Below are 23,578 nucleotides of genomic sequence, written 5' to 3'. Positions count from 1 at the left end.
CACATTGTTAACTTGCTATCGGTACACTTGACAGTGGTATTAGAACAGGTGATTGTTTACACATTGTTAACTTGCTATTGGTACACTTGACAGTGGTATTAGAACAGGTGATTGTTTACACATTACTTGCTATTGGTACACTTGACAGTGGTATTAGAACAGGTGATTGTTTACACATTGTTAACTTGCTATTGGTACACTTGACAGTGGTATTAGAACAGGTGATTGTTTACACATTGTTAACTTGCTATCGGTACACTTGACAGTGGTATTAGAACAGGTGATTGTTTACACATTGTTAACTTGCTATCGGTACACTTGACAGTGGTATTAGAACAGGTGATTGTTTACACATTGTTATTGGTACACTTGACTTGCTATTAGAACAGGTGATTGTACACTTGACAGTGGTATTAGAACAGGTGATTGTTTACACATTGTTACTTGCTATCGGTACACTTGACAGTGATTGTTTACACATTGTTACACTTGCTATCGGTACACTTGACAGTGGTATTAGAACAGGTGATTGTTTACACATTGTTACCTTGCTATCCATACAGTGACAGTGGTATTAGAACAGATGATTGTTTACACATTGTTACATTGCTATTGGTACACTTGACAGTGGTATTAGAACAGGTGATTGTTTACACATTGTTACTTGCTATCGGTACACTTGACAGTGGTATTAGAACAGGTGATTGTTTACACATTGTTAACTTGCTATTGGTACACTTGACAGTGGTATTAGAACAGGTGATTGTTTACACATTGTTACCTTGCTATTGGTACACTTGACAGTGGTATTAGAACAGGTGATTGTTTACACATTGTTAACTTGCTATTGGTACACTTGACAGTGGTATTAGAACAGGTGATTGTTTACACATTGTTAACTTGCTATTGGTACTACTTGACAGTGGTATTTGATTGTTTACACATTGTTAACTTGCTATTGGTACACTTGTGGTATTAGAACAGGTGATTGTTTACACATTGTTACAGGTGATTGTTTACACATTGTTAACTTGCTATCGGTACACTTGACAGTGGTATTAGAACAGGTGATTGTTTACACATTGTTAACTTGCTATCGGTACACTTGACAGTGTTATTAGAACAGGTGATTGTTTACACATTGTTAACTTGCTATCCATACATTGACAGTGGTATTAGAACAGGTGATTGTTTACACATTGTTAACTTGCTATTGGTACACTTGACAGTGGTATTAGAACAGGTGATTGTTTACACATTTTACTTGCTACATTGTTGACAGTGGTATTGCTATTGTTAACTTGCTATCGGTACACTTGACAGTGGTATTAGAACAGGTGATTGTTTACACATTGTTAACTTGCTATTGGTACACTTGACAGTGGTATTAGAACAGGTGATTGTTTACACATTGTTAACTTGCTATTGGTACACTTGACAGTGGTATTAGAACAGGTGATTGTTTACACATTGTTAACTTGCTATTGGTACACTTGACAGTGGTATTAGAACAGGTGATTGTTTACACATTGTTAACTTGCTATTGGTACACTTGACAGTGGTATTAGAACAGGTGATTGTTTACACATTGTTAACTTGCTATTGGTACACTTGACAGTGGTATTAGAACAGGTGATTGTTTACACATTGTTAACTTGCTATCGGTACACTTGACAGTGGTATTAGAACAGGTGATTGTTTACACATTGTTAACTTGCTATCGGTACACTTGACAGTGGTATTAGAACAGGTGATTGTTTACACATTGTTAACTTGCTATCGGTACACTTGACAGTGGTATTAGAACAGGTGATTGTTTACACATTGTTAACTTGCTATTGGTACACTTGACAGTGGTATTAGAACAGGTGATTGTTTACACATTGTTACATTGCTATCGGTACACTTGACAGTGGTATTAGAACAGGTGATTGTTTACACATTGTTAACTTGCTATCGGTACACTTGACAGTGGTATTAGAACAGGTGATTGTTTACACATTGTTAACTTGCTATCGGTACACTTGACAGTGGTATTAGAACAGGTGATTGTTTACACATTGTTAACTTGCTATTGGTACACTTGACAGTGGTATTAGAACAGGTGATTGTTTACACATTGTTACCTTGCTATTGGTACACTTGACAGTGGTATTAGAACAGGTGATTGTTTACACATTGTTAACTTGCTATCGGTACACTTGACAGTGGTATTAGAACAGGTGATTGTTTACACATTGTTGGTACACTTGCTATCAGGTACACTTGACAGTGGTATTAGAACAGGTGATTGTTTACACATTGTTAACTTGCTATTGGTACACTTGACAGTGGTATTAGAACAGGTGATTGTTTACACATTGTTAACTTGCTATCGGTACACTTGACAGTGGTATTAGAACAGGTGATTGTTTACACATTGTTACCTTGCTATCGGTACACTTGACAGTGGTATTAGAACAGGTGATTGTTTACACATTGTTAACTTGCTATTGGTACACTTGACAGTGGTATTAGAACAGGTGATTGTTTACACATTGTTAACTTGCTATTGGTACACTTGACAGTGGTATTAGAACAGGTGATTGTTTACACATTGTTAACTTGCTATCGGTACACTTGACAGTGGTATTAGAACAGGTGATTGTTTACACATTGTTACCTTGCTATTGGTACACTTGACAGTGGTATTAGAACAGGTGATTGTTTACACATTGTTAACTTGCTATTGGTACACTTGACAGTGGTATTAGAACAGGTGATTGTTTACACATTGTTACCTTGCTATTGGTACACTTGACAGTGGTATTAGAACAGGTGATTGTTTACACATTGTTACCTTGCTATTGGTACACTTGACAGTGGTATTAGAACAGGTGATTGTTTACACATTGTTAACTTGCTATTGGTACACTTGACAGTGGTATTAGAACAGGTGATTGTTTACACATTGTTAACTTGCTATTGGTACACTTGACAGTGGTATTAGAACAGGTGATTGTTTACACATTGTTAACTTGCTATTGGTACACTTGACAGTGGTATTAGAACAGGTGATTGTTTACACATTGTTACCTTGCTATTGGTACACTTGACAGTGGTATTAGAACAGGTGATTGTTTACACATTGTTAACTTGCTATTGGTACACTTGACAGTGGTATTAGAACAGGTGATTGTTTACACATTGTTAACTTGCTATTGGTACACTTGACAGTGGTATTAGAACAGGTGATTGTTTACACATTGTTACCTTGCTATTGGTACACTTGACAGTGGTATTAGAACAGGTGATTGTTTACACATTGTTAACTTGCTATTGGTACACTTGACAGTGGTATTAGAACAGGTGATTGTTTACACATTGTTAACTTGCTATTGGTACACTTGACAGTGGTATTAGAACAGGTGATTGTTTACACATTGTTAACTTGCTATCGGTACACTTGACAGTGTTATTAGAACAGGTGATTGTTTACACATTGTTACCTTGCTATTGGTACACTTGACAGTGGTATTAGAACAGGTGATTGTTTACACATTGTTAACTTGCTATTGGTACACTTGACAGTGGTATTAGAACAGGTGATTGTTTACACATTGTTAACTTGCTATCGGTACACTTGACAGTGGTATTAGAACAGGTGATTGTTTACACATTGTTACCTTGCTATTGGTACACTTGACAGTGGTATTAGAACAGGTGATTGTTTACACATTGTTAACTTGCTATTGGTACACTTGACAGTGGTATTAGAACAGGTGATTGTTTACACATTGTTAACTTGCTATTGGTACACTTGACAGTGGTATTAGAACAGGTGATTGTTTACACATTGTTAACTTGCTATCGGTACACTTGACAGTGGTATTAGAACAGGTGATTGTTTACACATTGTTAACTTGCTATTGGTACACTTGACAGTGTTATTAGAACAGGTGATTGTTTACACATTGTTAACTTGCTATTGGTACACTTGACAGTGGTATTAGAACAGGTGATTGTTTACACATTGTTAACTTGCTATCGGTACACTTGACAGTGGTATTAGAACAGGTGATTGTTTACACATTGTTAACTTGCTATTGGTACACTTGACAGTGGTATTAGAACAGGTGATTGTTTACACATTGTTAACTTGCTGGAGGTACACTTGACAGTGGTTTATTAGAACAGGTGATTGTATTAGAACAGGTGATTTACACATTGTGTACACTTGACTATTAGAACAGGTGGTACACATTGACTTGCTATTATTAGAACAGTGGTGACATTGTTAACTTGCTATCGGTACACTTGACAGTGGTATTAGAACAGGTGATTGTTTACACATTGTTAACTTGCTATCGGTACACTTGACAGTGGTATTAGAACAGGTGATTGTTTACACATTGTACTACTTGCTATCGGTACACTTGACAGTGGTATTAGAACAGGTGATTGTGTTACACATTGTTAACTTTACAGTGGTATTAGAACAGGTGGTTGTTTACTTGACAGTGGTATTAGAACAGATGATTGTTTACACATTATGGATCACTGGATGGTGCAAGTGGTTTACACCTTGAGCCTTGTGGAGCACTCACTCAGGGTTTGGAGTCAGTATCTGGATTAAAAATCCCATGCCTCGACTGGGATCTGAACCCAGTACCTACCAGCCTGTAGTCCGATGACTTAACCACTACGCCACTGAGGCCAGTTGCACACAATCATGTTTGTCCACTAATAGCCAACATTTTGGTGTTCTTGACACAATATTATTATTTTTTTTGGATTAAAATTGTGGGACTACAGCGGGCCAGACAAATGTTGTTCTCTGTATGATATCTTCATTGTGTGACAGATGGCAGTTGTGGGGGAATGAGTCTCACATGTCCGCCTGGTGCAGATTTATCACACAACAGTCAATCAGACCATTGGTATCTCAGACTATTGCAACATTGGTTGTTTAATCCAATTTTATCATACGACAATATGTATATCATATGACAGAACTGCAGAGATATGTGCCTGGCTGTAAAGTAATGACAAAGAAAAGTGTTGGTGTTTTATATGCTTCTCTGCTTAGTAAGGTGTCCATGAGTACTCAAGTACTTGGGCACAGGCTGAGTCTGCCTAGACTCGAGTCTGTTCCGAGGACTTGAGTACCTGTGCAAGGAAGAGCACTCTCATTTAATTATGTTTTATTTTTACGTCAGTTTGCCATATGGTTGTCGCCGGTTACGTTAGGGCTATGAGACATGGAGGAAAAACAAAAGTCGAATGTATGGAATACAATACAATGGCATGTTTTGGCATCCATGTTCAGGGCTGGAATTAAAATGCATAATGTTATTTTACTTTATTCCTTAGTCTCATTATCATCTAGTGTAAGTGTTGGGTACTCTGGTCCAAGTTGAGTCAGACCCTTGAGTATTCGAATCCAATATTGTGGACTCGTAGAGGCTGTTAGCATGGCTGTTCCTTTACCAGGACAGTAATAAGCTAATTAAAGTGAAACCTGTCTGAACCGGATCACACTGGAAACCTGGTATTTACCTTATTTTTCTAATTGGAGTATAAATGAAAATTACATTAATTTTCCCCTCCTTCCCCCAAAACAAAAAACCCCAAATAAATAAATTAATATATATAGTTATTAACATTCAGTTCATATACATTTTTAAAACAAATTTAATAACGTTTTTTTAATTGTTTTTGGTTCATTTTACTTGGGCAAGGTTGGCCAGACTTTTTCAATGCAGGAATTTGTTGAGCCATGTTGAGACAGTATTGTTACGTGGTGGAAGTTTGTCACGTCATTCAAATTATAATACATTACATTTCTGTACTCCAAATCGTCATTAATTTTTCTGATTTATGGGACGTCACCATAATTCAGGTATTTTTTACAAATCTTTTTAATATGTGGGATATGGTGGCTACATGTATGTAGATGGTTAAATAAAGTACTTTTAGGGACAAATCAAATGTATATATTTTCAGTTACAATTCTTTTCTGAGCCATTTAATAAGTCTGTGGTCTTTGATAACATGCCTTTCAACTTAAAAGTTTTAAGTCTCTTTATATTTTTTGTTGCTGTATTGCTGGTAATCACATATAAAAATTAAGAATACATGAGGACATTTTGTTGTTAAAATTTATATGACCATGCAAACCCAGTCTTTCAGTTCTCTGTTAGTTTTGAGAGGCGTTATAGAAATTGGTAATACCATCATTGATGAACCTATTTCTGGAAATGGCTGTTTTGATATTGGATGTACACGTTGGTACGCTGCATGAAGCCAGTTACCAGATACTAACCTGACAGTGTGATGTTTTGTACCCATAGCTCCCAGGGGGTCAAGTGTGCATCACCAAGCAGATAGCTCTGTAGATAATCATATTATAGATGCGCGGCTATAGCCTTTGTATAATAGGTTTCGTTACTGGTTTGAAGCAAATTGATCGGTTCCATCTATGTGACCCATTTGAATGTATTGCTGATCCTGTCATTTGTAATCATACATGTGTGAAAGGCGTCTGCTGCAGTAATTAAGTAAATAGTGTAACATCTTTCTAACATCTTTCTAGATAGATTTTATTAGATTTCAATCATTATATTTGTTCAACAATTGCATTTCCTTTTTAATTTACTTTTAAAACAATTTGTGGTTATGTTGCTGTTCTTATTGTACACATGATCCATTTGGGTTCTCTTGTCAAGGCAGACCCTTACCAGTGTTGGAGCAGATCAGTGGCTTATAACCACTTAAGTGGTATATATTTTCCAACGTTAACTGTTTGATACACTACCGGTAATATCAGTGAACATTCTGTACTCTCCTGACATGACATCATAACAGAACACTATAGGGTGTATACCACCAAATCAATCCCATAGGTGATAACAGTAACGTATGTAGCTAAAACTCCTACCTGCAGTGTATCAATTGACATATACACCACAGATATAAAAACTACCACCCGTCACCCTTAAAGGAAATCAGAAAAAATTGGAGGTTATAATCTGCTAATTTCAGAGATAACAGGTAGCATCTATGACTACCCTAGTTTGGCACAAAATTTGAGTACTTTCTTTTTTACATGTTTCATCCGTAAACTTTAAAGTAAATCAGAAAAAATTAGGGGTTAATCTGATAATTTCAGAAATAACAGGTAGCGTCTATGACAACACTAGTTCCATACACAATTTGAGTACTTTTTTTTACAGGTGCCCCATATATGTTTGACCCAGCCAGAAGTTATTTGGTTTAGTACTACCAAAACAATTATATACACAAAACGTAATACAAGACTTTCTCTTTGCACAGATTCATGTATGTTAGAGTGATCCAATTTTCAGTGATATTTTGATTTGTTTATAATTACTAGCACCGGTAGTTTAAAAGCCTATTCATGTTGGTGTAATTTGAGCCATTTTAGCAACAATGTCTGTTGCAGGTACCCTGGTGCTTGTTAACATGAAAAGACATTATACCACAGGTTTTGGTGTAAACTTAAACTTAATTACTTCCAAACATATTATACTTTATAAATAATTTTATTTATTAATATTTTTTTAATGTTGTTAAAGAAATAAATATGAATTTGTTTTCTTTTATAAACAGGACTGAGTTCAAACAGCAGTAACATGGAGATTATTTTAGGTAGTACAAAACCAAATAACATCTGACTGGATCAAAGTTTGAGATTTCACCAAACTTTTGATAGAGCAGTTAATACCACAAGTCCTACCATTGGTAATAAATGTGACAGTGTTTGTTTTTAAAAAATTTAGTTTCATCTAAGCAATAAATGTATACAATTTTATTGTTATCTAATATCACTGTGTCAAGTAGCCTTATGTGTGAAACATGTATGGGGTACCTGCAAAACTAAGTACTATACAATTTTGTGTGAAACTAGGTTGTAAAAACATCAAGTTATATCGGAAATGAGCCATGACAGGTTCCATTTTCTTCAGTTAATACTTTGAGGGATGGTTGTAGTACTGATATTTATGGGTCATAGTTTGGTTGATATATTGCATATGGTGTTTTTAACCACAAACCATAACATTTTATTTGGTATAGTACAATGGTTTTGTTTTCACAAAAATAATTGAAATGAAATGTGGTTGTAATTCTATGGTAAAATTTTCTCATGACTGTTAAATGTTTTAAATACACACTGCTGTATTTGATAAAGAATGTATACTGATGTATTCATAACGTAGCATGGTTTAACATGGTTGAGATGGGAACCATTTCTGCCAGGCCCTTACCAAGCACTGTTTTTCATGTGGCAATCTTTCTTTGAACAAGTGTTTTCTTTCCTGTTACACTATCTCTGGTGTAGGAACCAGGAATTGTTGTGCCAGTATTTTGATTTTTATCATAAGTTGGGCTTCTGTGCTGACATTACAGGGCAGTTGGGTCTCGGGTTTCTCACAGCTCTCACAGGACTCAGTCAGTCAGTCTGTTTCTACTCACAGAATTCATTTGCAAATACACAGTTCTTGTAATCCCGTTTTATAGTTTATTCTTTATGTAAAAGAATGTAATTAAGCTGTGTCAAAATCTATGATTTTCTTAACTGAGATGCACACATCTGGTTCATGTGTTATCACATTTTAGCACTATAATTATAAGAAGCAGTTGGAGGTGTATTATTTTTGGCACAATGTATTATTTTTGGCATATAAACAAAGAACAGAAAGTATGATTCTACTAAATATCACTTTTACCACTTCCAAAACACAGGAAACCTCCTAACTGAATATCACTTTTACCACTTTCAAAATACACAACTTCTCCTAACTGAATATCACTTTTACCACTTTCAAAATACAACTTCTCCTAACTGAATATCACTTTTACCACTTCCAAAACACACGAAACCTCCTAACTGAATATCACTTTTACCACTTTCAAAATACACAACTTCTCCTAACTGAATATCACTTTTACCACTTTCAAAATACAACTTCTCCTAACTGAATATCACTTTTACCACTTTCAAAACACACAACTTCTCCTAACTGAATATCACTTTTACCACTTTCAAAATACAACTTCTCCTAACTAAATATCACTTTTACCACTTTCAAAACACAACTTCTAACTGAATATCACTTTTACCACTTTCAAAACACATGACTTCTAACTAAATATCACTTTTACCACTTTCAAAACACATGACTTCTAACTGAATATCACTTTTACCACTTTCAAAACACACAACTTCTAACTGAATATCACTTTTACCACTTTCAAAACACATTACTTCTAACTGATTATCACTTTTACCACTTTCAAAACACATGAAACCTCCTAACTGAATATCACTTTTACCACTTTCAAAACACACGAAACCTATCTTTTATACATATATGCTGATACCTATAGTATAAATGTGTATTGCATATAGATTTGTAATAAAGATTATCCAGGGTCTTCCTAAAAGAACACGAACCGATTTTTGTCTTGGACTTCTTGGCAGTATATCCCTTGAAGGACATATAGATAGAAACAAATTATACTATTTAGGACATCTTTTGCAATGCCCCGTGTGGACTCTGGCTTACAAAATAGCAATCACTCGACTACTAAGTTTTAAAAATCAGTGTGTTCATTCAAATATTGGCTTTGCAGCGGATATATACACAATTCTTCGTAAATATAATCTACTGCATCACCTCAACGATTTTTTTCTAACATCAGTATTCCCTAGTAAGCATATTTGGAATATAATTGTAAGAAAACATGTTTTAGAATTTGAGGAAACTAACTGGCAGTTACGAATTTCTTTAAACCCCGATACAACACATTTTCTAAAAATTCATGCCAATCTCGAAGTGCATAGAGCTTGGTCAGTTGCACGGTCAAATCCATCACTAAAGGAGCAAGCAAATCACTTGATAAATATATGTGCTACATGGAGGCCAAACTCAGTACACGGTATTTGTACGTTATGTACTAGTAACTATTTTGATCTTTTTATACACATCATGACTAGTTGTTCATACTTAACAACAACCAGAGATACATTCTGGACAACGCTTCTTGATATCTGTCCTATTGACCTCAGTGTAGAATGACACAACTGCCGCGATGATATTTTTATTACAAAACTCCTTTCCTGTAAACCTCCAATAAATATTGATGATGAATCATCTATGTTATATATGAAACTGTCATACACTTCATTAATAAAATAACGCAAATATATTACATTAACAATATGAAGACCAATATACTGTAGACAGTCATGACTGTTTGTTCTTGTGCAAATGTGCAGATCTTTATAGCGGTGTGTGTGTGTGTGTGTGTGAGAGAGAGAGAGAGAGAGAGAGAGAGAGAGAGAGAGAGAGAGAGAGAGAGAGAGAGAGAGAGACAGAGAGAGAGAGAGAGAGAGACAGAGAGAGAGAGAGAGAGAGAGAATGGCAGGGTGGTGAGTGAATTTATATGAGCGTGATTCTGATCAACCAATAACCTTTTTCATGTAATTCTCTCACCATGCGTTTATTCCCATGCCACTGTATATATTACCTATTATGTATTTTGTATCAAGTACTATGTATTATCCATTAATCATTGTGCATTGCCTTTTATGTATTATGTATGTATGATAATCTGTACTGTTCGAACTCTCTACAAGAGGAATAAAGAATATATATATCAGTTTTGAAATGGCTTGATAGTTTAAAAATGACTGTAGTAAAATATTATTTGAATGTACTTGCATGATGTACATCCATGTCTTCATTATGATTGCTTATAATATAGATAAAAATTATGTTAAATGTATTTCACTTTTTATTTGAACATAATAAACTCAATCAGTGATTAAAAATTTGTTGGTGCTCTTTGAAGCCAATCTAGGTTATAAAATGCCAATAATATGCCGTTTTAAATTAATGGCTTATGCTGTTTTAAAATAATGGAGTAGGCAAACTGCCAGGTAACAGCTCTGTTTATAAGCATTCTATTCGTGCGGTTTTCTTGCTACATCGTTTTGTTTTTCTGTCATTATAAGTTTATGCTATACATTTAAAAAGGTGCTTTGAGCATAGTAACACATTGCATTTAAAGAATTTTTGATGACTGATTGAAGATATAAAAATATACCTAATCATTATTATGTTGCCATTGTATAAAGGAATACAGAATATACCAATGTGTAGAGAGTGGAGTGCAGATTTGAAGCATTGCGTAATATGATGCCTGTTTAACAACATATATATCACCCCCGTTGAGATAATAACACAATTACTTATTAAGTCGATTAATCTAAATCTAAATATCACAGTGTTTGTTTTAGCAAGTTAATTTGTCACTTAATGTTATATGTCAAGTTGTCAAGATTACTAGGTCAGTTCTTGATATAATTAAGATATTAATAGTTTATTGGTTTTGTAATATTACCAACAAGTTTGTGAATTAATATTGCAGTTTTTTTTTCACAAAGCACATACATATAGTTTCATTATTTGAAATTTGAATGTTGTCTCGAACCAATCGTCCAAGTTGACTTATTTACTTCCTGATATGTGTAAGTGACATGTCCTGCTAAAGATACAAACACAAAAATAAAATTAGGATGAGAGTTTGAATGTTTGTGTTTGCAGTTAAAAGTTACTTACTTATGTTTTTACTCTCTTTCAGAGTTTTTTCAAGGCAACGATCTCTACTTGAAAAAGACTATGCGCAGGTAAGCTTTTTATTATTATTATTTTGTACATTATTATTTTCGTTCTTCTATTAATTATATCTTTTATATGCATTTTTATAAAATGTTCAAACTAAATATAACTTAGTTTGGGGGAAATCGAGGTATGAAAAAAATATATTCATCATTCATCCAATGATACTTATTGCTGTGAAGAAAATTAAGTAATTATGGCTGTTTTAAAATAATATGCGAGAACACAGAAATTGTATAATAGTATCTGAAATAGAGAATACTACATGAGTGGTCGTTGGATACCGTTTATCTTATAATGAGTTGTTTTAAAATGTATTTAATAAGTAAAAGTGAGTTGGATACATTTTTAAACGACAAGTTATTTATGATAAATGGTATCTAAAGGACATGGATTTAGTATTTTATTTCTTACATATCTTTAAAAAAAAAAATTCAAACGTCTATTCCAGCTAAAAATTATTTAAGCCCTAACACATGTAGTTAACTTTATGTGCCACAGACAAATCAGTTTCAGGTTTCTTATATGTCACAGAGTAATTGGTTTCATTTGTGCTTTGTTTTCATTGGATAATCTGGTAGTGATGACCTGGAGCAGCCAGTAGTCTGTCTTTAAATTGTTATTACACGTATATGCGTTGTTACCTTCTGTTATCAAAAATAACAAATGATGTTCTTACCAACATGTGTGTAAGAAACAAGGTTATTTACTTTTGGTGAAGAATTTTTTTAATTAAAAATCAGGTCTGTGGTTAAAATATTACCAAATGTTTTACATCCAATTAATGTACTCTACTGGTGTTGTTAAAAACAGCAAACTTTGCATGTTCTTTAGTACTAGTATTTCACTGTTAAAGTATTCCACATGACCTCAAATTATAATTATAATGTGCAATTTCCGTAAGGCCATAATAAAATAAATGCCATATTACGATCAAGTTTTTTTTAAATCAAAATTGACGGCAGTGGGTGAAATTTTAATTTTAATTTTATATTTTCAGGACATTGGATTAAATATTGTATTTTGAGCAAAACAACTTTGCCAGTAAAAAAACAAGGAGCAGGTCTTTACCCTCAGAGCATGTGGGGATAAAAATTTAGGATTTATTTTATTGTGGAATATATAATTTCCAGCTATTTAAAAATAGATTTCATCTGATCGCTGCACCAAAGGCAGTTTTTCTAGTTTCAAAGAAATCTGTTACAAAGACCATTGTATAGATTTTTGCCTGCTGGTACATCTATTGACTCTCTCTGCAAACCAAGGCAGATTGAATCCGATTCCTTATTTGTTTACATGATGGCTGATCAATATTGCTTATTGATTGTAGTAATCGTCCAGCACGGTATGCCCTCCCAAATATAGTTAATCAGTGTAGCAGCTAAAGAAAATGACCTTACAACTTTACGCTGCATTTATGGACCAAAATATAAGGATCAATATCCATGTGAATTACCTATTGAGAAAAGCAGGACAAGTGGCAGGCCGGAACACTCTACCTCTTCTTGTTGAAAAATGGTAAAATACAATCAAATTGTCAACTCCTTGTTACCATCCCAAAACTGATGGAATTGTAAGTCTAGCACTCCCTTGATGGTGAGACTGCTACCAGTAGTTCAGAAACAGACTGGAATATATATACACAGAAAGGAAGTCTTGGTGCTTTCCAGAGATTAGACAGTGTAGTATAAATGCTATTCAGTTTTCAACACAATTGAAAATTACCCATGTTAATAATTCACGAAATATACCTCAAATCAAATGCCATGTACAGACATTGTGCTTCATTGCAGATAAATTTATGTTTATAACCAGAATATCAAACATAATGTTAACAAGCAAGTACAAGTACTTGGCTGTGAATCATTGTACTTAAGAAAATATTAATGTATATTATATTTTCAATAGCTTTTGCTGAAATTGCAGATCTGTCTATGGTACTTGTTTTGTACATGTACAAAGACAAGTGGTCTATGACACTAGGAAACTAACAGTGTAATTGTACTTTAGTTTTGATCTTTTCAGTGTTCATTTAACCCACAAATTAACAAAGTTTGTCTAACAAATTTGTCGTCAACAATAGTGATAGCAGTGACATGATGACATGATTTATCTTGTGCAAAAATGGCCCAGGATCAAATGACACATGTATTCATTTGTTTTTTAATCATCGGCTATTGGATGTCAAACATGTGGTAATTTTGACATATAGTCTTGGAGAGGAAACCTGCTACATTTTTCCATCGGTAGCAAGGGATCTTTTATATGCACCATCCCACAGACAGGGTAGCACATACCACGGCCTTTGATATACCAGTCATGGTGCTCTGGCTGGAACGAGAAATAGCCCAATGGGCCTACTGATTGGGTTCGATCCCAAACCCACCACACATGAAGCAAACACTTTACTATTGTGCTACATCCTGCCACAAACGACACACGTATAAATGACAGGTGAAAAAGACACAGAAAAAATAATACAAACCAAAAATAAACAAAAACGGCACATTAATTAACAAAATATAATTCTAGTATTTTATTAATCACATTGTTCATTATTAAACATCTTCATTATTAACTGCCAGTTTTCCAATCATTTGGCATTACAGTAATATTTAATGCACTATAAAACCGTTCAGGTTAATGTCCAATAATTAGCACATATTGACACACACGTTGAAGCACTAATTAAGTTCATGGTTAACACATGCAATTTCTTCCAGCACTATGAAGGAACTCTTTATAAGGAGTAGTAGAAATAGGTACGAGGGAACAGTTTAAAACAAATTAACCGGAATAATAGAACATAAAATACCACAAATAATAATATAATATATATTTATGATTAAAATAAAATAAACATACAATTATGCCTTCCTATTTTTTTCTTCTAAATTTTCCATTTTCCATTTATTATCAGTCTGAACCATATTTGTCCATGTTTTGTTTTATATGTGCTGTGTTTACCAGTCTTTGGTTTCCGTGTGCCATTTTTATAGAGTATGATCATAATTATGAAAATGTTCTTTTGTACCTGGAACCAAAGTCTTGTTATTCATTTCAGACTGTTGTCATTGTAGTTCTAAACATAGATTACACTACCTAGAACATTGGTTGGGTTGTTTTTGAACAGTGATGATTTCTTAAAAACAAAAGAGCAAAGACCCAGTTCGGTTGATGAGGTTAATACTTAAATTATGTTAGTGTAGTTATGTGATGGCCAGGTCAGGTCAGGTAAACTTTTTACATGCTTATATGCCGCTAGAGCTTCAAGCATGTCTGCCTCGGGGCCGAGTCCTGGATAGCCAGGGGTCTGCTCCGGGCCAGAAATTTAACGGGACAATTTAGAAACTTACTCTAAAATTAAATAAATATAGGGACTAATTTAATAATAATTAATAAAAATTTGTTTGGTGTATTCCAAAATTAATAATTAATATAATATAAAAATCATAATCTTTTAAATTTCTACACCATTATTATTTAACTTTTTGAGCGGGCTATTCCGAAAAGAAAATACAGAGCATTTAATAATTAAAATTTAACATTACAAATTAAGCCCTGTCTGGGGAGAATGGGAGGATTGGAGGTTTGGTAAGGGCCACAGGAAAGTATTTATTAAATTTCTTTTTAAACAATTTAAAGAGGGGTACCGAGCATATCAGTAACTTGGGTGTGACCGAAGTGGAGGCAGGGAGGCAAGCGTGAAAAAAGGGGAGAAGGGGCAAACCCCCAGACAAACCTATCTCTCCCTATGGCCTAAACCGCCTACGCCTAAGCGTCTAAACCCTATCCTCCGGTGGTGTACCCCGTCGCCCCACCGGACACACCCCCCCCCCCCATCCGTCCAACTGTCATGCCCTCCAGTATCAGCACCCCTCATGTAGATTTCCAGTGGTGGTATCCCTAGGAGAGGAACACAAGTTACTTAACCAGCACTGGTGGCAGTAATTAGGAAACTCTAGTTATAAAATGATAGTTGAGTCTGGCAAGTTGTGGCTGTGAAACGTATTCTGCAGAATCGAAGAACCGAGGCGCCTCTCTGTAGACCAAAAGAACATAAAGGTTACATCATTCAACAGACACTGGCACCCTTTAATTTAGAAATCCAAACGACTGAGGGAAGGAAATGGGTATGTGATGGCCGTGTAATGACTAGAAAATCTAGGCTCAAGCTGTGTACTTAAGGCAACACCTTTGGTATGTAAATCCACATTCATTGATCAGTGTTCATTGTGCTGCATACAGTAAAATGCTTAAGACTTGTGTCATCTCAGAGAATATTTGGAGTGAGACATAGCCCAGTGGTAAAGCACTCACATGATGCACAGTTGGTCTGGGATCATTGGGCTATTTCTCGTTCCACGACTGATATATCAAAGGCTGTGGTATGTGTTATCCTGTCTGGAATGGTGCATATAAAAGATCCCTTGTTACTAATGGAAAAATATACATGGTTTCCTCTCTAACAATATATGTCAGAATTACCAAATGTTTGACATCCAGTGGCTGATGATTAATAAATCAATCTGCTCTAGTGATTTCATTACACAAAACAAACTGCGGGAATATTTAAACAGACTGAGTGTGCTGCCTGTGTAAGATGTTTCTGTTAAGCATGGCCTTTTCAAAGATTAAAATTACATCGAAAATTATGTTTGTACATGTATTTTGATTGTTTGTGGTCATGCTAATGTTTGTAGTGACCCAAACTGGATTTTGCCTCCAGTTAATTGCAATACAAAAGATAAAAATAAATAAATAGTGTCTATTTCATGTTGTTGTTTTTTAATATGATTTTTATGTCAACTCATGAAATATGGTTTTCACACACCATGAGTTCACATAAAAATCATACTAAAAAACCCACCATACTAGTACGAATATTAGAAGAAGAAAAAACCTCTCAAGATTAATTAATTATTTACAAGAGCCATGATACCACAAATCTTCATGCCAGAAATAAAGAGTGCAAATGTGATTACTAATGATTATTTTTATAGATAATACTACCCAAGTGGCCATTAGATACCATTTATCTTACAATGATTTGTTTTGAAATGTATCTAACAAATGAAAGTGAGTTGGATACATTTTAAACGAGTTGTAAGATAAATTTATCTAATGGACATGAATGTAGTGTTCTATTTCTTACATCTCCTCAAAAAACTGTTTTAAAATAAATTTAAAAGCCTTTTCCAACTAAAACCTATTTACGGCCCTTGTGCTTGAGTTAACTTGCATCATAGACAGGTCGGTTTCAGGTTAACTTGTTCATCACAGAGTGATCGATTTCATTTGTGCTTTTTTTCATTGGATGGTATGGCATTGGTGACCTGGTCATCACCTAGGAGCAGCCAGTCATATGTTTTTAAATTGTTATTGCATGTATATGTGTTAACAGTATCTGTTATAAAATATAACAATGATATTAATTCTCAACAAAGGGTGTGTAAGAATTTGAAATAATTATGAGAGACAGGATATTAGCCTATAGTGTTAAAGCACTCGCCTGATGTGGGTTTGGTCTAGGATCGATCCCCATCAGTGGGCTCATTGGGCTTTTTCTCATTCCCAGTGCACCATGACTGATATATCAACAGCCATGGTATGTGCAGAATTGACAAATGTTTGACATCCAGTAAATCAGTGTGCTCTAATAGTGTCATTTAAGAAAACAGACTTTAACTTTAAAAATACTTATGTATGTATTGATTTAATTTATTTTTGCGCATATTGAAATATACAGTGGGTTCCACCTAATCGCATGCCGGGTAATTGAATATATCGCCTAATTGCAATATTTGTTGAAACACCAAACCATTTCCTGTAGTTTGAATGCAAGACGTGCCATTTAATTGAATAGATTCTCTAATCAAACTCCGTGTAATTGCAAACCAAAATAGCAGAAAAGCAATTTAAGATGTGTATAATTCAACAAAATTTAATTAAGCATGTCTTTATTTCATGTCAAAACAAGTTGTAGTTTAAAATAAATTGCGAAATAATCAACAACTGCTAATCCATTACACACCTGCGAAGTCGTCCATCTTTGTTGTGTCACGTGACACCGCTGGATATCGTATGTCTGTATTACAGACTGTAGTAGTCGATAAAACTTGAGTGGTACATGCCGGTTAATTGTTTAGTCCATTCACAAATTTTCTTGTGTGGGATAACTTTTTTTATTGTTGTTTATTTTAGCTAATAGATACATAATAAAGGGATTATTGGCAAATAAAATAATTCTCTTGAAGTTTGTTGTGAGTAGCTGTTAATGTGAGATCAATTAATGTATACCGCTGGTTGCTAAAATCATTAAAAGATTACTTGAGAAGAGGTTTATTTAGCGACAGCTGTCGACGATCAAAGAGCTGGGCTGGTAATTTTGTATTACAAGTGTACTTTAAATAAAATAAAGTGACAAAAGAAAAATAGTTGTTTCTTTGAAAATGACTACAGGTATTAATGAGCAATCAACTGATTAGGACCTAATTGTAAAACAACTCATTTTCACAAGGGCCTCTTTATGGCTTTTACTTTTAAGTATGGACACATGGAATGCACAATTATTCAGTCAGAGAAATGGCTATGAAACGCAAGAGATGTGATCTTTCACTAGGAGACAAATATGAAGCAGTTAAACTTTTGGACCAAAAGATCTCCCAGACTAAAGTTGCGAAGATATTGGGTTGTTCCCAGTCCCAAATTTGCAGAATTTCCGCCAAACGAGAGGACATCAGATCAATGTTCGAGTCAAATGCCAATCCGGCGAGAAAATGACAAAAGTCCGGAAAGGCAGCTGACGTCGAGGGTGCCCTAACAGATTGGTTTGAACATGCTCGAGTAAAAGATATCCCACTGTCTGGGCCTATCTTAGCAGAGAAAGCCAAAGATCTCGCTAAACACCTTGATAAGAAGATTTCAATCCAACCACGGGGTGGTTGTCAAGATGGAAGAAAAGAAACAACATAGTATACTAGAAGTTACATGGTGAAAAGAAAGATGCCGACATCAATGCCGCTGATAACTGGACAACAACTGTGTTACCGGGATTGCTGCAGAAATACGCACCAGATGACATCTACAATGCCAATGAAACCGGTGTGTATTACAGAGCATTACCAGATGGAACATTAACAAACAAATCTGAAACGGTCAGCGGTAGTAAGAAGCAAATGGAGAGAGTTACAGTGCTGGTGGCATGCAACATGTCAGGGAATGATAAGCGTAAATTACTTGTAATAGGAAAAAGCAAGGACCCAGGGTGTTTTAGGGGAGTGAAAGGTCTACCTGTAGTGTACAGAAACAACCCTAGTGCATGGATGACTGGAGAGAATGGATGAAAGGATTCAACAGGGATATGGCAGCTCAGCAGAGAAAGGTGTTGCTGTTAGTAGACAACTGTGCTGCCCACCCAGCTGACAGCGCCGACAGACTGGACAACATTGAATTGGTTTTCCTGCCGCCTAGAACAACATCGGTACTACAGCCATGTGATCAGGAAATAATCCCAAATTTGAAGGGCCACTACAGACGGCATGTAGTAAAGAAAATCATCGACGACATCGACCGAGACACCGATATAACAGCCAATGAACTTGTAAAAAAACCTGACGATTCTTGATGCCATACACCTACTGGCAAGATCCTGGAAAGCGGTGACAGAAACTGTTACAGGAAAGGGGGATTCACCACACCCGAAACGACAACTAGTGATGAACACGATGAGGAGTTCACAGAGTATGTGAACAAAGATGAACAGCTTGAATGCTACACTATGCCGACAGATGACGAAAATATGCAGCAAGTTTCGTCCTCCACAACAGGAAACCGCTAGTGACGACAGTGACATCGACGATGACGAGTTCGTTTTACCAGTGACAGCGGGTGAAGCAAGGAGTGCTTTATCCACACTGCGAAGATACTTTGGTGAAAGTAACTGTGATCACTTTGAGTTATTGTATAAACTTGAAGACGAGTGTGAAGATACCACTGCTATTAACCACCGGCAGACCAAAATCACAGAACACATTAACTGGATTCCGTGAAGTTAATGACTACACGAAAGTGAACATTACAGATGTGAAACCTGACATTATAATTTAGTTATATTTACTGTTTGTTCTAATTTAATATTAATGAATTGGCTAAATGCAAAAGAAAATGTTTGTTTTATTTATGTTTAACCATGTGTCTGAAGTTATTAGTGCTTTATTAAATTGAACACATTTAAAATCAGTTGTTTTCGTTATTTATTTTTTGTCGTTAACTTGAATGGGACATTATATTATATTATATTTTTTATATTTATTATTATTTTTTTATTTAAAATGTCTAGCCTATACCATAATTATGACTTTAGTGTCACAAAAATTATTCGCTGGTCTTCATTTCGTTGAAACAGAAATGTTCTCGTGTAACAGTTGTCTATTTTTGCGACCGACGTTTATATCACCAAGAAGGGAAAGTATATTTATGGTTTAGTTGGGTCTTCTATGTTTCCATCGTTTATTGTAACAAATGTATGAAGGAAAAACGAAAAACAGTCATACAGATAACATATTCTTTTATTTAGGGACAAATCAAATTACTTTTGTTCAGGTAATACTTTGTTAGGCCATTAAATATGTCACTGGTCCGTGACAATATGAGCGTAATCTTGCAAAATAGCCCGGTCAAATGTACACTATTTACACTACTCGTTCCGGGGCAACGGATACCAGTTTAGTATTAAATGGAACGAAGTGGTGTAGCCAGTGTATACATACATGACCGGGCTATTTTACGAGATTGCCGTAATGTGCAACAACAAACAAATGTAACATTTAAGCAGAGTGTAATGTGCAAAGACAAAAAGAAAAAAAAGTGGAACGTTTAAGCAGAGCGTAATCTTGCAAAATAGCCCGGCCAAATGTACACTATTTACACTACTTCGTTCCGATGCAACGGATACCAGTTTAGTATTAAACGGAACGAAGATGTGTAGCCAGTGTATACATACGTGATTGGGCTATTTTACGAGATTGCCGTAATGTGCAGTATCAACTGAGGAAACCAGTTACAGCCTTTCGTGTAAATGACTAGATCGGGTAATTGACTAATAGGTTATTTGCACGGAGAATATGCAATTACGCGGAACCCACTGTATATGAAAATAAATTTAGGAAATTTTAGTTGCTGATGGGAATTTAAAGTGTCTCTTTTAAACACTAACAAAGAGAATGCTAAAGAGTTATGAGATAGTAAGATAAAGAAGAAGGAAGAAAATGTTTTATTTAACGACGCACTCAACACATTTTATTTACGGTTATATGGCGTCGGACATATGGTTAAGGACCACACAGATAATGAGGGAGGAAACTCACTGTCGCCGCTTCATGGGCTACTCTTTTTAATTAGCAGCAAGGGATCTTTTATATGCACCATCCCACAGACAGGATAACACATTACACGGCCTTTGATATACCAGTTGTGGTGCACTGGCTGGAGCAAGAAATAGCCCAATGGGCCCACCGATGGGGATCGATCTGAAGACCGACCGCGCATCAAGCAAATGCTTTACCACTGGGAAGATACAGTAACTGGGAAAACAATGGAACTAATATAAGTACCTGGTAGCTACTTATTAAAGTTTGTGAGTCTGACGGCGATCATCTACATGTAGTAGCAGTGGTTTGTCAGGTATAGATCTATTTTGGAATTGATGTTGATGGAAATAATGTTTTTGTGACCTGAAGAAATTTTGTCATTTATATTTGGTTAATATCTTTCATGTATCTGATCAAAAACATGTGCACCCATATTTATACAGTATTGGTGGACCAAGGGGAACTTTTGCCAAAAATGTACTTGATCATAGACTTTATAAAAGAAATTTCAATAATTTAATAATATTTAATAATACTGACCCGTGAGCAGGACACTGACAGGATCTTGTGTCCCCACTATTTGGCTTCATACACAATCAATTTTACACATTTCACTGTCAGTTCCCTTCAAATCCATTTCTAATAGGTACAGTTGTTTAATTTTTAAATACAATTGGATGCATAGGTAATCAGCAAAGTAAAATAACTATTGTGACACATTGACGTCAATAGATTGGATTGGATAACATTAATGTGCCTATATCCAATTAAGATTCAAACACGTCTCTCCTGGGTGCATTCTCTGACTTCGCCAGTGACTGGGTCTGGGACAAAAAGTGGAGGGTGAATTGGAAATGGGACAGAATTTTAGAATAGCAATTAGTGAAAAAGATAATATATATATTTTTTTTTATTAAAAAGTTAACTAGCCAAAAATAAAAAGGAATTGACTGCTCATCTGAATATTTATATAATTTGACCTCAATGATTATACTGTAATAATTTACAAGGGAGGTAATTGAAGCATAACCATGTTCCATTTAATAAAAATGTCAATATCATTTCTTTGTTTCCACTGTAGCTTAAATTCAGTGAAAATAAGACTTCACAGATTATCACTTTTAAATTTTCTGTAGATGTACACATTTTATGGCTATGTCTATTTAAATCAGAACATTATCTATCATCAGTAACATGTACTGATTTGACCTTTATTCAATTTCTTATCATAAATATTTAACATCTTTAATTTAACAAATCGGCTCATAAATAAATCTACTAGATGAACATGATTTGCCAATGTTTTTTGTTTGGAGAACATTGTACCAGTCATTATATAACTGTCCATTATCAGTGGCTTTGATCTGTTTCATGGATAATATAAAGCTCTTAAAAGTAGTACTAAATCAAATAACATCTGGCTGGGTCTAAGTTCGAGGTGCTCCCAACTCTTGATAGAGCAGTTAATACCACAAGTCCTGTGATTGGAGATAAATGTGAGTGTGTTGGTTGTTAAAAAAAAGTTTCATCTTGGCAAAAAATGTGTGCAATTTTGTTTCATCTAGTACCACTGTGCCAAGTAGCTTTGAGCTTGAAACGTGTATGGGGTACCTGTGAAAAAAAAGTACTCACATTTTGTGCAGAACTAGGGTAGTCATAGATGCTACACATTATCTCTGAAATGAGCAGCTTCACCCCAATGTTTTCTGATTCACTTTAAGGATGAGGTTTGGTAGTATTTATATCCATGGTGTATATATCAATTGATACGCTGCAGGTAGGCATTTTAGCTACATATGTTACTATGGTCATCTATCGGATTTGATTTGGTGCTATACACCCTATAGGTGCACGTCTCAGGTAGCACTAAACCAAATAATTTCCAGCTGGGTCAAAGTTCGAGGTGCACCAAACACTTGATAGAGCAGTTAATACCACAAGTCCTGTGACTGGAGATAAATGTGAGTGTGTTGGTTGTAAAAAAAATTAGTTTCATCTGGGCTAAAAATGTATGTAATTTTATTTGATCTAGTGAAAATTAGCCATGAAAGGTACCATTTTCTACAGTTAATACTTTGAGGTAGGGGTTGTAGTACTGATATTTATAGGTCGTAGTTTGGTTGATATATTGCATATAGTGTTTTTAAACACAAATGTTAACATGGTCGCCTATGGGATTTTAATTGGTATAGTCCAACCCTCAGACAGTGTAGTAGTGACTGATTTCCATCCACATTACTTTGGCATTTTACAGTCTGACTGCCAGAAAGTCTTGTAGGATGTTTGGATAAAATGGGCTTCCAGTACAATCTGTTTCAATTACTTCGGAGTGCTTCAGATTACTTGGTTGTAATGGTCATTAACATGTTTTTCTGGCTCCGAAAGGCCAGTGTGATGATGATTGTTGATGGCAGCGCTGGTCCTAACTGTGGTGGGGATGGTCCCAGACCCTGAGGTCTGCCAGGCTGTGTTGGGTGTCATCTCTTTATTATTAGCCAGGCCAAACAATGACAGACTGCT

General features: G+C 35.1%; 1 protein-coding gene across 4 annotated transcripts in view; it reads left to right on the top strand.

Moving 5' to 3' along the window:
* Window positions 1–23,578, top strand: part of LOC121374300 (protein nervous wreck-like) — a 109,295-nt gene that overhangs the window by 8,517 nt on the left and 77,200 nt on the right. For 3 of the 4 annotated variants that reach the window (XM_041501347.1, XM_041501346.1, XM_041501348.1), the window contains exon 3: window positions 11,650–11,695. In XM_041501347.1, the coding sequence (XP_041357281.1) occupies window positions 11,650–11,695 (46 nt within the window). Of the gene's footprint in view, window positions 1–11,647; window positions 11,696–23,578 lie in introns of those variants that run through there. The other variant, XM_041501349.1, reaches the window with a different exon arrangement.

This window comes from Gigantopelta aegis, chromosome 6 (genome assembly GCF_016097555.1).
Source record: "Gigantopelta aegis isolate Gae_Host chromosome 6, Gae_host_genome, whole genome shotgun sequence".
Lineage (NCBI taxonomy): Eukaryota > Metazoa > Mollusca > Gastropoda > Neomphalida > Peltospiridae > Gigantopelta > Gigantopelta aegis.
The sequence above is the reverse complement of the archived record's forward strand: the minus strand, read 5'-3'. Positions and strand labels throughout refer to the sequence as shown.